The sequence below is a fragment of the Bos javanicus genome, chromosome 2 (genome assembly GCF_032452875.1).
Source record: "Bos javanicus breed banteng chromosome 2, ARS-OSU_banteng_1.0, whole genome shotgun sequence".
NCBI classification, from domain to species: Eukaryota; Metazoa; Chordata; class Mammalia; order Artiodactyla; family Bovidae; genus Bos; species Bos javanicus.
This window is the reverse complement of record NC_083869.1, coordinates 34,004,922-34,019,020: the sequence shown is the minus strand read 5'-3', so window position 1 is coordinate 34,019,020 and position 14,099 is coordinate 34,004,922. Positions and strand designations below refer to the sequence as shown.

The window sequence follows — 14,099 nt, the reverse complement described above, 5'->3', positions numbered from 1 at the left end:
AAACTAACGCACAATTGCACTCATCTCACACGCTTAAAGTAATGCTCAAACTTCTCCAAGCCAGGCTTCAGCAATATGTGAACCATGAACTTCCAGATGTTCAACCTGGTTTTAGAAAAGGCAGAGGAACCAGAGATCAAATAGCCAACATTCGCTGGATCATTGAAAAAGCAAGAGAGTTCCAGAAAAACATCTATTTCTGCTTTATTGACTATGCCAAAGCCATTGACTGTATAGAACACAATAAACTATGGAAAATTCTGAGAGAAATGGGAATACCAAAACACCTGACCTGCCTCTTGAGAAACCTATATGCAGGTCAGGAATCAACAGTTAGAACTGGACATGGGACAACAGACTGGTTCCAAATAGAAAAAGGAGTACATCAAGGCTGTATATTGTCACTCTGCTTGTTTAACTTATGTGCAGAGTACATCATGAGAAACGCTGTGCTGGAGGAAGCACAAGCTGGAATCAAGATTGCTGGGAGAAATATCAATAACCTCAAATATGCAGATGACACCACCCTTATGGCAGAAAGTGAAGAAGAACTAAAGAGCCCCTTGATGAAAGTGAAAGAGGAGGGTGAAAAGGTTGGCTTAAAGTTCAACATTTAGAAAACTAAGATCATGGCATGTGGTCCCATCACTTCATGGGAAATAGATGGGAAAACAGTGGAAACAGTGTCAGACTTTATTTTGGGGGGCTCCAAAATCACTGCATATGGTGACTGCAGCCATGAAATTAAAAGTCGCTTACTCCTTGGAAGGAAAGTTATGACCAACCTAGACAACATACTAAAAAGCAGAGAGGTTACTTTGTCAACAATGGTCCGTCTAGTTAAGGCTATGGTTTTTCCAGTAGTCATGTATGGATGTAAGAGTTGGACTACAAAGAAAGCTGAGAGCCGAAGAATTGATGCTTTTGAACTGTGGTGTTAGAGAAGACTCTTCAGAGTCCCTTGGACTGCAAGGAGATGCAACCAGTCCATCCTAAAGGAGATCAGTCCTAAAAGAGACCTGAGTGTTTGTTGGAAGGACTGCTGTTGAAGCTGAAACTTTAATACTTTGGCCAGCTGATGCGAAGAGCTGACTCATTTGAAAAGACCCTGATGCTGGGAAAGATCGAGGGCAGGAGGAGAAGGGGATGACAGAGGATGAGACTGTTGGATGGCATCATGGACTCAATGACACGAGTTTGGGTAAACTCTGGGAGTTGGTGATGGACAGGGTGGCATGGCGTGCTGCAGTTCATGGGGTCTCAGAAGCAGACATGACTGAGAGACTGAACTGAACTGAGAACCACATAGTGAAGGCAGACCTTTGCTCTTTACCCACCCAACTTTTCTTCCAATTCATTGTTTTCTCTTCATCATTGCATTGGAATTTGGTAGGAATTAGCCAACTAAGAGGCTTCCCATGTGACTCAGTGGTAAGGAATTTGCCTGAAATGAAGGGGGCTGCCTGCCAAGCAGGAGACACAGGTTTGATCCTGGATCAGGAAGATCCCCTGGAGAAGGAAATGGCAACTCATTCCAGTATTCTTGCTTGGGTAATCCATATACAGAGGAGGCTGGTGGGCTATAGTTTTTGGGGTTGCAAGTGTTGAACATGACTTAGCAACTAAACCACCACCATCAATACTGTACATGTTAATACTGCTGCTACTGCTGCTAAGTCGCTTCAGTCCTGTCCGACTCTGTGCAACCCCATAGATGGCAGCTCACCAGGCTCTTCTGTCCCTGGGATTCTCCAGGCAAGAACGCTGGAGTGTGTTGCCATTTCCTTCTCCAATGCATGCATGCATGCTAAGTCACTTCAGTCATGTCCGACTCCGTGCAACCCTATGGACAGCAGCCTACCAGGCTCCTCTGTCAACGGATTCTCTAGGCTAGAATACTGGAGTGGGTTGCCATTTATTTCTCCACATGTTATTACTAGCTCTCAATAAATGTTTTCTGAGTGAATAAAAAATACATAGATGTATGAATGAATGAATAGATGAATGGATAGCAGCATGGTCCCTCTCAGTGAGCTCACTCTATCTGGGGAGGCAAGTAATTAATTGGCTAACTAGTAATCAGCCAATGTATGATAGAGATAAGATGCGAATGGTGAGAGAGCATAACATGAGCAGAGATGAATTGTTCCTTTCACTTACGCCTTTTTAAAATATCTACCCTATTGTTTATACTCAGGGGAGTGTTTAAAACTCACTACTGAATGACTGATGAGCAAAACTCTGATATCTTTTGAAAAAAGGATTGCCATACAAATTTATTAAAAGAATAAAACAAATAAGAACTTTTGATAAAGGAAACACTGCTGGCTGCCTACAGCAAATAGGTTGAGAATATCTTGACATTGTACATTCCAAAGTGTCGCAAAGAGTCAGACATGGCTGAGAGACTTGTCACGCAGGCAGGCATGTTGACAAAGAGGACTTCTACACAGTCAGAACAAAGAGAATAGCAAAGTCTTTGAGTTGCTATCAAGTCATTTCCAGATACGTGGGGACAAGTGATACTACATTTGTGAATGTGGGCATTCCAGTGATAACTACGATCAGGAAACTTCACAAACACCCAGTGAGGAAACAATTATAGGGTGTCTCTGCTTCAAGTGTTTTTTTTTTCCCCCCTCAGGGGCTATGTTTACAGAAGGAATATCTCAATATTTGATGTCCACCTTGTTAGTATTCTTGCCTGGAAAATCCCAAGGACAGAGGAGCCTGGTGGGCTATGGTCAACAGGGTCGCAAAGAATTGGAAGCGGCTGAGCATGCACACACATTTGTCTGGTCTGACATGTGCACAACAGGAAGGTTTGCTGCTGAGAGCAAATGGGGGTACTAGTTTCCAGTCTCAACTGTTGTCCAGTTTCTCATCATTTCTGGCTAGATTCACAGCTATCTAAGTCTTCTCTCTCCAGAATGTCCTTCCTATCACTGTATTTACATTGGTAAAAACAAAGTGATCCTTTATAAAACAATATCCAATTCTAACCTCCCAGCATCTTAAAAGGATTTTTGCTTGCTTCTCCAACTGGGATATTTTGGAAACTGTGGGGATGGGCACGCCATGATGATTTGGATGAGAAGTATGAGAAGCTGTTGGAAAACTATGGGGCCTTGTGAGCCTGAGTCCTTCACTGGTAAGTAGTTTAAAACATTTTTTTAAAATGTTAAAACAAATAGTATAATGTTACGGACATAAATATAAGAGGCTTGGGAATTTTAAAGAGAAACATGAGACCTTAAAAGAATGCCAACCTTTTGATAGCAGCTATTGCATTTTACTCAATCCCAGATGCAATTTTTGTGAGAAAGGTAATGAAGAACCAACTAGAGGGGAAAGTTCCAGCAGCTCCTGACCTGTAATAAGCCCCTGCTCAGACATGCATCTTCTGGCCTAACCTATTCTTTCTGAGAAGACACTCAGACTTTTCTACCTCTGCAACTTTGTTCTTGTTTTTTCTCCACCTGGGTATCTCACCTCTTGCCTCATTTGCTTGGCCAGCTTCTCTTGCCTTCCTTCCCTCCTTCAACATTTCATAAACTCTACTCTGCCAGCTGTTTGACTAGGTCCTGGCAAGGTGTAGATTATCCTACAATGATGGTGATGAGGGCAGGGGGAAGTCATACAAGAACACAGATAAACAGAAGAATGGCTGATGTTGCTTGTCATGTACATAGCACCTTGATGAATACTTTTGACATATCATTCTACTTAATTCTTATATCAACACTGAGAAATAAGTTGTGTCATAACTAAAACTTTCCTCAATGTCACAGAACAAATGGCTCTTGTCACACAATAAATGACTCAGAATTAAAGCACAAGTGCATGGGACTCTGTTATGCTTTTAAACATCATTTACCACCCAGTTTGATAAGTAATCTTCTAGACTCATCTTAAGTATCTCATCTATTTTTCTTCTCTGAAAGATCTCCCATTAAAGTATAATGATTTCCCCCCGGCCCTGCTCTTATGTTCTTTACCACCATGATTTCACTGGGGCCATTTGTATGTTTCCACTCTCACCAGGCTCAGAAAGCGCCCAGTATGGGTGCCACCTCTGAGTCGTGGGTATATCATCTCCTCCTGGCACAGTGGACCTACTGAACATGGCAGGACAGGGTGGGGCCTGTAGTGAACCAAGCTCATGAACACTTTGCAAAGACCAAGCTTGTCTGCCCACAGGCCTTAAGGTGTGTTTTGTTTGGTCTGCAGAAGCATTTTGAACTAGCTTGCCAACTTTTAGTAATAAAGAGTTTATTTTCAAATCTGGATTTCCAGATTCTTTTTAAAACTGAAAGATTTGAAAACATGGGTTAATCCTTCCTTCATGACCACAGTTGGCTGGAGCTGAGTGGCAGCCATCTGCTCTGATGTTGCTGTAGCCGCCCCCCGCCCCCCATGCCTGCTCTGGTATCACGACTACTTCACTCATTTACGGTCTTAAGAATTGCAACCAGACTGCTGTGCAATCTCTGAAATCTCTTACTTCCTATATATCCATATAATGACTATAGTCTACAAATAGGATAATTTTTAAGGTAGGAACAATTGCAAGTAAAATTCAAAGCTATTAAAATGGTGCCCATGCAACATGAATACCAGTAGGCTATTCACCTACTGGCCTTCCCTGGTGGCTCAGATGGTAAAGAGTCCACCTGCAATGTAGGAGAACTGGGTTCAATCCCTGGGCCAGGAAGATACCCTGGAGAAGGAAATGGCTACCCACTCTGGTATTCTTGCCTAGATAATCCCATGGACAGAGGAGCCTGGCGGGCTACAGTCCATGGGGTTGCTGAGTCGGACACGACTGAGCAACTAAGCACACACACATACATTTATCTACCACTGTTAAGTCCAATTTACCATGAATAAGTTAAAAACAAAATACCAAGTGTAGAAAGCCTCATTACTACATAAATATCAAAATATGTATCTGAGTATGGCATGTATAAGCTCTCATCTCAAATAAACAGAGACTCTCAGGCCTATTTACAACCAACTCATGGCCTTTACATGGCTGTTTCAGCTCACACATAAGACGGTATGAACAAACTACTATAGTGTTGTTTTAGTAATTACGATTACAAAACCTTTCTTAATAAAGGATCTTCAATGATGGAGATAGATATTAGGGTCAAGTTTATCTTTATATTGTGACAGTTTATAAAATGACTTGCTAAGCAAATATACTAGGTTAAATTGTTTATTTAAAAAAAATTGTTTACTTGACACAAATTTTAGAGTCATGAATTCCCAACAATGTAAGTGCGTTGTAAGCAAAAGCTGGGTACTGCTTAGGTTGGTATTTTGATATAATAAATACAAATCATTTTTCTCTATTCTTTACCACATGAATCTTGCTAGACAGTACTTTTTTTTACCCTACTTAGATGTGCAATATTTATTTAAAAACAAAATATTTTTCCTGAGAAACATACTGTTTTACTCTGACTTTTCTTCGACTCAGACAGTTCTTCCCCCAAGTCCAGTGACTTATACCTCACTCTACTTAGTAGCATAAGTGCAAAAAAGAGGGCCACAGTTAAGAGTAAATCCCAATTAGTCACCTAAACCTTCAATAGACATCCATTATAGTAAAATACCATGCTTTACTAATGCAAGGATTCGTAGCAAAACAATAAATGCCTAAATGTGATGAATAGCTGCTTAATCACCTCTGCAACAACGGGAACAAATAAACCAAGCCAGCCCATTTTTGCTTAGTCCTGGAATAGACAAAATTAGAGTCTACAGTTTTATTTATTTGTTACATTAGAGGGTCACCCAACATCCGAAGATAAATTGGAGTGCAAATAAATGGCTTACCTCAGAAAATAACCTTAAAAACAGTGAAAATTGATAGCAAAATAATGTCCTACCTGGGTAACTTTCTCTGTCACATTGTGTGTTCGATCTTTAACTTTGGGCGCAATAATGGTTTTATCTGAAGAAGGAGGGGATGCATTCTTTTTTTCAGCTTTGACATCTGAAAAATTCAGAGTGAGCTGTGGAATCTTGTTAATGGTGCTGTATTTGTTGAGGTTTGAATCCGACGTGGATCCCAGGAGGCTTGACTTGATATGATTAAATGGCCCTAAAAAATTGGAAAGTATTTGTAAAAGCAATATCAGGAAAAATTAAGAAAGAGATGGTCTCGAATGACCTGTTAGTAATTCATGACCATTGTGACCCTGATTCAGATGGGACTAAATGCAGCTGGTTGATACCTGCTCACCATCCACCATATGGAATGGCATGTGAATATCCAAGGATAAGATCGTGCCCTAGGTGTGCACTCAGGGAGCAGATGGCAGCTTTAGCTGTTAACTGGCTTCTTTTATTAGAGACTGGAATAGAAGAAAGAACTCTACTCCCTATTTTTGTCTAAACTCTATATTCAGTTTCTCAAAAACTTTTTTATAACCTAACAATTATTCAAGGAAGGACTTTTATAATTTATGAATTAATCAAGGAAGGTTAAAATCATATTGGCCATGAAATTGCTGAATAGTGTCTAACCTGCTTTTATTTGTATTACTCCCCACTCTGCCATAACGAGTGACAAGCCAGTTGCATTCTTCAGATGCTTCTATTACCTGTATAAGATACTTCACAGAGATTCTAGAAGTGTTAAGTCCAGACAGAGGAATTTCAGGTAACATTGAGAAGGACAAATGTCATCTGTGTGCATGTAAGGGGTCACAAGAGAAGGAAATGGCGACCCACTCCAGTATTCTTGCCTGGAAAATTCCATGGACAGAGGAACCTGGTGAGCCCCAGTCCATGGGGTCACAAAGAGTTGGACATGACTTAGCAACGGAGCATAAGCATGATGTGTTGCATGGATTGAATTGAATAATTTGGATCCTATGGGGGATTTTTAAATCTTTCCTTTCTTCTCATTTTTTCTCTTTTATTTAGAATTCATGTTGGCCACTTTTTGAGGAAAAAAGGCACAGTAGAAGAGTGCTTTGGCAAACGTAACTTACAACTGAAATGACTGTCAGTGGGTTGGTTTGGGGTTGGTAGTACTTAGTTACTTTTTTTAAAAAAAACATGCTGTGCATTAGATACCCAGAACTTCTTCTTGAACGTTTGGACTCTTTGACCAACTCTGGTCACTTCTCACATTTCTTTCTTACAAAGACAATTTGGCACAGTGTCAAGATCCTGGACCCCTTCACTGAGGATAAGTATACTGACCAGCTACATCTTCCTTTGAGATGAACCTATTGTCTATTAGCTTCCCTAGTGGCTCAGACAGTAAAGAATCTGCCTGCAATACAGGAGACCTGGGTTTGATTCCTGGGTTGGGAAGATCTGGAGAAGGGAACAGCAACCCACTCCAGTATTCTTGCCTGGAAAATTCCACGGACAGAGGAACCTGGTGGGCTACAGTCCACGGAATCGCAGAGCTGGACGCGACTGAGCTACAAACACACTGCTACTATCGTCTGTTGGTTACGGAGAGCCAAAACAAACAAACAAAAAACTCCAAAAAGTTTCTTATACAGTTGATGATATTACTTATAAAATTATGTAGCTCTTGAAGATTAGCATTAGGAAGAATGCTATACAGACATTAGCTTTCTGCCTCGAGAGTGCTTGAAACATACAAACTGCATAAATAAACTTGTTAACACATTTTGCCTTATGCTGTTGTTTCCCCCGTTCAGTATGAAACTAGTACAGTTTGGAGATCAAAATGTGCTTTATGCACCAAGTGAGGTATAAAGCCTTGAAAATTAAATTTATGGATCGTGTATTTTGGACCACAACAATTAATCAACTCAGGTCAAAAATAATCCAAGAAAAAAAAAAAAAAACCATCATTTAGTTCATATTCATCTTAGAGAAAAAAATCACACTGCATTCATTTATAAAAATTTATATTTGGTTATTACAGAATATTGAAATGATTTTAAGAGTTTTTTTTATTTATGTAGGAAAGAAAGTATGTATTCTTTGAGGTGCATGTCTATTCATTCCATGAGTTTTACCCATGATGATGACCAAGTCTATCCAAATTAAAAATGTCACTGTGCTCTCTGGGCATATATTTCCAAGTATTTCTCATTTGAATATAGATTCTCATTCTCTTTTCTATTTCTGTGACAGAAGAGATATAAGAGCCCAAAGTTAGATTAATCTTTCCTTCAGATAGGTCTCTGGGAAACCCCATTGTTTGTAAACCCCTCTATACACACCACTAATTTGTTATTGTAACATATGCTACATAGCGTTTCCTTTTTTTGCATCATTCTATGGCTACATTCCAGACCTATAGCTTCGTATTTAAATTCTGAAAAATATTCTAGGGCTTCAGATTTCTTAGATATTGCCTTTTTCCCAACTCTGATGTCATATTTTCACTGTTTAGGTAACTTTGTGGAGAAGGAAATGGCAACCCACTCCAGTATTCTTGCCTGGAGAATCCCATGGACGGAGGAGCCTGGTGGGCTACAGTCCATGGGGTCGCAAAGAGTCGGACACGACTGAGTGACTTCACTTTCACTTTCAGGTAACTTTACTGCACACATGAGATTGGAGAACATTGAGCTCAAGCAAATAGTTAAACTGTATTTCAAAACCTTAACCCTGCCTTTCAATCCTTTTTCTCTATTATCCTTCTATATGTTGGATTTTGTAGCAAATGGCTTAGAAATATGAATCATCTGTAATGTTGTTAACACAGAAAGGTACTGTTACATGTACTTTGCTTGTGTTTGAGGCCACTTCAAATGAACGCCAGTGAATTTGCTGCACAGATAAGCGAATATTATCAACTGTGACAGTACTTCACCATCCAAGCATCTGTGGGGGTGTTTTTGTTACAGAGATGGGAGGTGTCTATTCTCTCACCTTGAAAAATTGACCCGGATGACTCAGTGGGCATTCATGTAGGTGAAAAGTCTATTTATAATGACCTGGGCCTTGAACCTGTTTTATGTATTTTAACATATTAATACAATGAACCTTTCAGAGCTACAACTGCCATGTAGAATGAATATTTTTACAGTTTTTTTTTCCTTTTATTCAGAACTTTACCAAAAGTTGTTCACCATTTCGGAAAATCTAATCACTGCGAGCTACACTACTTATGTTATTTAACACCAATACAAAATTTCAGACTTCAGGTTATAGTCTGTGTTTGTAGCTATGACATGCAGACATGTAAATAAAGATATCTGAGTATTTTTTTGAAACACTGTTGGAATCCAATATTATTAAATTTACAGATAATTATAGGAATCACACTTAAAATTATTGATTAAATTTCTTCTAAAATATTTTATATTATTGATCTCCTATATATGTAAAATGATGTATAACAAAAATAATTATATATTAGTTTTTAGGTAAAAAATAAACCCTTGGAATGACTTAATAACTCCCTAGAGATTTGCCACAAAGCCTCCATAATGTCTTTTCTTTATGGTAGTATTGTTGATTCACAATATTAGATTAGCTTCAGGTATACAACACAGTGATTCAATATTTTTATAAATTATATTCCATACTGCAAAATAATCACTTTATTCCCCTTTGCTGTACAATATATTCTTGCTCATTTATTTCATACAGAGTAGTTTGTATCTCTTGGTTTCATACTCCTATGTCAGCCCCCAACCTTCCTTCTCCCTCCTGGTAACCACTAGTTTGTTTTTAATGTCTGTGTTCTACAAATGTTTTGATTGTCATTTCTTCTTCAATCCATCTTCTGGCTCTTATTGCTTATGAAGGTGAATAGTCTGCAAGGTCTTTCTTCAGTATTGGAGGATATATATATGTCCTTACGAGGAGTAGGATGTCTTTCTCCTGTGCAATGCATTATTACTGCACATTATCCCATAGGGAATCATTTTGACACTATGCTGAAAAGCAAGGGCCAATTCATTTGTGAGGATATTGCACTTTCTCAATTTCTCCCCAGTTGATTTTGGCATTATTTATAATTTAATTTTGATTATTCACTATTTAAAAATTTATATATAAATAAGTCCAATCTGTCACTATTTATTCCAATAGTGGTTTTAACTTTGTTATTCCTTCACACTCCTGCTCTATCATTTTAGGCAGTACTTTTATGGAATGTTTTATCATGCCTTTAATGTTATTAAAACCAAATATTTTTTCATATTTCATATTATATCTTCTAGGGTAGCTATATTTAAACATTAACATATTGATAGAAATATTTTATTATAAGCTGCTTTCCTTTTATTCCTGCTGTATAATTAAGAAATTAAGTTGGCCTTTTAGAAATAGGTTAGTCACCTCTGAATATCATTTTAGGATAGTCAAGTGAGCACAACAGGAAGTTTAAACAAGAGGGCCTTAGTCTGATAGGGCTAAGAAACCACTGGCCAATACACATCACACTAAGATTTGGCCTCAGAATATTACAAGTTCATTGCAATCTGTATTTCATCTTCTCTTACTTTCTAACATAAAACATTTCTAAACTGTTAATCTATTCTGTTTTTAATGCTAGGTTTCCTTTTACATTTATACATTTAAAAATTTTGGCAGATCTTAAAATATACTACTTAAAATAATTCACGCATATTTAGATTCAAAATCTATTTCATCTTGTATAACAAAGATCATTATGCTCTTCTCCACTGCTTTTGAAGCAGGTGTTTATATGCAGCAGTCTGTTAGTATCTGCAATGATTATCAGTGTCAGTTTAGGTTTCTCTGAAATCTGTCTAAATTCTAATGAAAATAACTTCCTACATTTTAATTAAGGAAGGTATTAGTAATATCCTCGTTTTTACCAATTGTAAGCCTAAGCATACACAATAGGAGGCCAAAAGGGAATAAGAATCAAGCACCAGAAATTAGAATGCAGGGCTTCCTACCTCCTAGGTCTATTTTAAGAGAGGCCATGGTTGAGGATTTAAAGGTGAAATGAAGCCTCCCTGAGAGTGATCATAAACAGATGGCATTTAAAATGCTAATGAAAGAAAGGAGAATAACCTGTAAAACAAAGTAAATGAATTTAAAGAAAATAGATGGGCAGAAATAAAGGGAAATAGTAGATGCAGTGGGGATTCCAGGGTGGCTGGCTCATGGTAAAGAATCTGCCTGCCAATGAGGGAGACCCAGGAGATACCGGCTGGATCCCTGGGTCAGGAAGATTCCCTGGAGAAGGAAATGGCAACCCATTCCAGTATTCTTGCCTGGGAAATCTCATGGACAGAGGAGCCTGGAGGGGTATAGTCCATGGGGCTACAAAGAGTCAGACACCACTGAGTGACTGAATATGTACACACTAGATTCAATAGAAAATAATAAAGCTCAAAAGTATTTAGGAGGACTTGACAATTTTAGAGAAACATTTGCAAAATGGATGAACAGACAATTTTCTAATATTCTAGTAGGATATGGAAAACAGGAGACCATGAAGACTAAACTCACCTAGAGTCAGACATCCTGGAGTTTGAAGTCAAGTGGGCCTTAGGAAGCATCACTACAAACAAAGCTAGCGGAGGTGATGGAATTCCAGCTCAGCTATTTCAAATCCTAAAATATGATGCTGTGAAAATGCTTCACTCAATAGGCCAGAAAATTTGGAAAAATCAGCAGTGGCCACAGGACTGGAAAATGTCAGTTTTCATTTCAATCCCAAAGAAGGGCAATGCTAAAGAATGCTCAAACTACTGCACAATTGCCCTCATCTCACAAGCTAGCAAGGTAATGCTCAAAATCCTTCAAGCCAGGCTTCAAGAGTACGTGAACCAAGAACTCCAAATGTACAAGCTGGACTTAGAAAAGGCAGAGGACCCTGAGATAAAATTGCCAACATCCCTTGGATCATAGAAAAAGACTAACAGTTGGATCAAGCTCAAATATATGACAAGTGGCTGATTACATATAAAATAAGCCAGATTCCAGCTACAAAGAAGTATCCTGCTTTTAAAGATCAAGTACAGGCTAAAGCAACATCTGGGAAGAATTTTAGATTAAAGGTATTTAAAATTTTTATGATGAGGTTATTTGAATTTATCATGAGTTACAAGATGCTAATGGAGAAGGAAATGACAACTCACTCCAGTGTTCTTGCCTGGAGAATTCCAAAGACAGAGGAGCCTGGTGGGCTCCAGTCCATGGGGTTGACTGGATTAAACAACCCCATTAAGCAACTAGCATACATATGCACACAAGATGCTAAAGGAGAATATATTGTCTTCAAGATGCTGCTGGGTTTCCGATAAACTTTTTTAAAAATGTTATTAAAAAAAAAAAAGATTATTGCTCTTGAGAGCCAAAGGGAACAGAAAAGGAAACCAAAAAGACAGTGTTTTCAAATCATCTTTATATAGTATTTCTTACAGCGTGAGTTTATTTGGCTAAATTTAATAAAACCTAAATTGCTGAAGTGGCTTAACATTAAAGAAAATGCAGATGTAGTGTTTAGTAATTGGATTTTGTAAAAGACCACTGTCAATAAGCATAAGATAACCACTTTGAAACTAAAAATATATCAGAATTATTCACCAAATTATTTGTAATCAATATCCATGTTGTTTGTTTCTGTGCATGACATATACTTTACAGAAGAAAACTGTCATGATTGAAAATCAATTTGCAAATTCTTGTAAAAAACACTTGTAAAAGTGTTTTTACCAAGTAAAAACACTTGGTAACAGCCAATGTAGCATATAAGATAAAAGTTATATTAGATCAGTTGATTTCCTTTGTGTATGTGATAGCTTTTATGAGGGGAGGTGAAAGGACTCATATGCCAGATTCACAGATGACTTGGAAATTGAACATACCATTGTCAGTGGAGTACAGAGTTACTTGGGATAATGAAGAGGCTTCCCTGGTGGCTCAGACGGTAAAGTGTCTGCTTGCAATGCAGGAGACCTGGGTTCGATTTCTGGGCCTGGAAGATCCCCTGGAGAAGGAAATGGCAATCCACTCCAGTACTCTTGCCTGGAAAATCCGTGGACGGGGGAGCCTCATAGGCTACAGTCCATGGGGTCGCAAAGAGTCGGACATGACTGAGTGACTTCACTTTCACTTTTCACTTTCACTTTGGGATAATGAAGAGTAGAAGCTATAGAGAGGTAAACTTTTTGAATGACTTACTAAGTGGTATAAGTGGGGTAAATTTTTATGGTGACTTGGGAAGTAGAATAAACAGAATAACCACTAGAATTGAGTTCATATTTCATATATTAGAAAAATTGTTTAAATATATGATGTACACATTCACACATACATATAAGCAGCACGTGCAATTATTTGAATTAACTTTTTCACTCTTTGATAATGGGTTATATATACTTTGTACACTCTGAAATCTTATTTCAGAGTCAGAGTGTTAAGGGAATTTATTAAAGGAAAACAAAATTGATCCTAAGAAAAAAGGTAAGATGGAAATTATTCCATTTTAGCAGAAAAGATTTGAGTACCAATTTGCTGTTTTTACACTGTGATGTTACATAAGGAATAGAAGTAACCAGCTAGTATCTTAGTCCACTCAGGACAGATGAAGGGAAAACAATTACATTTCAGCAAGAAGGATTTAAATTAGCTTTTGTATAGGCAGGAAAAATAGATTTTCCAAGAAAGTTAAAGAATGGGATCCTCTAAAGATGCTTCTACCACCTGTGCAAGAGATTTCACCAATATTCTTGCCTAAGGGGAATAAACTAGATGATCTTGAAGGCCTTCCAAGCACATTTCTAAATCATTTATTTTAGTTTGTTAAAGAAACTATTTTTGGTTAAGTCAACATTGAAAAAAAAACTGTAATTATGTATTTGCAAACAAAGATGTATAGAAACTTTTTTATTTTTAAAAATTTTCCTTAGTAACAAGGCCCCCAAAATTTTAAAAAGCACACTTTTAATGCATTGTCCTGTGGCTAATTAGCATGCTAATTACTCTGTGAAAATCTCAAAGAGCCAGGTACTTAAATATTTTTAAATAGTTTTCAAAATCAGAGTCTGAACAAATAATAAAGACACTGGAGGGCACATTTACATTAAATTTTTATTAAATTGCTCATGTTTTATCTTTTAACTTTATAAATATTAATATGTGAAAACTTTCTAGAGTGGGTT

The 14,099-nt window shown here is 37.8% G+C and overlaps 1 protein-coding gene across 1 annotated transcript in view; it reads right to left on the bottom strand.

The window, feature by feature from the left end:
• The window catches only part of LOC133256048 (potassium voltage-gated channel subfamily H member 7), a gene marked incomplete at its 5' end in the record, with an annotated part of 132,748 nt that extends 126,629 nt beyond the window's left edge, over nucleotides 1-6,119 (bottom strand). The window contains one exon of the mRNA XM_061430748.1: nucleotides 5,898-6,119. Within this exon, the coding sequence (XP_061286732.1) occupies nucleotides 5,898-6,119 (222 nt within the window). The remainder of the gene's footprint in view (nucleotides 1-5,897) is intronic.
• Nucleotides 6,120-14,099: the final 7,980 nt, after the last annotated feature.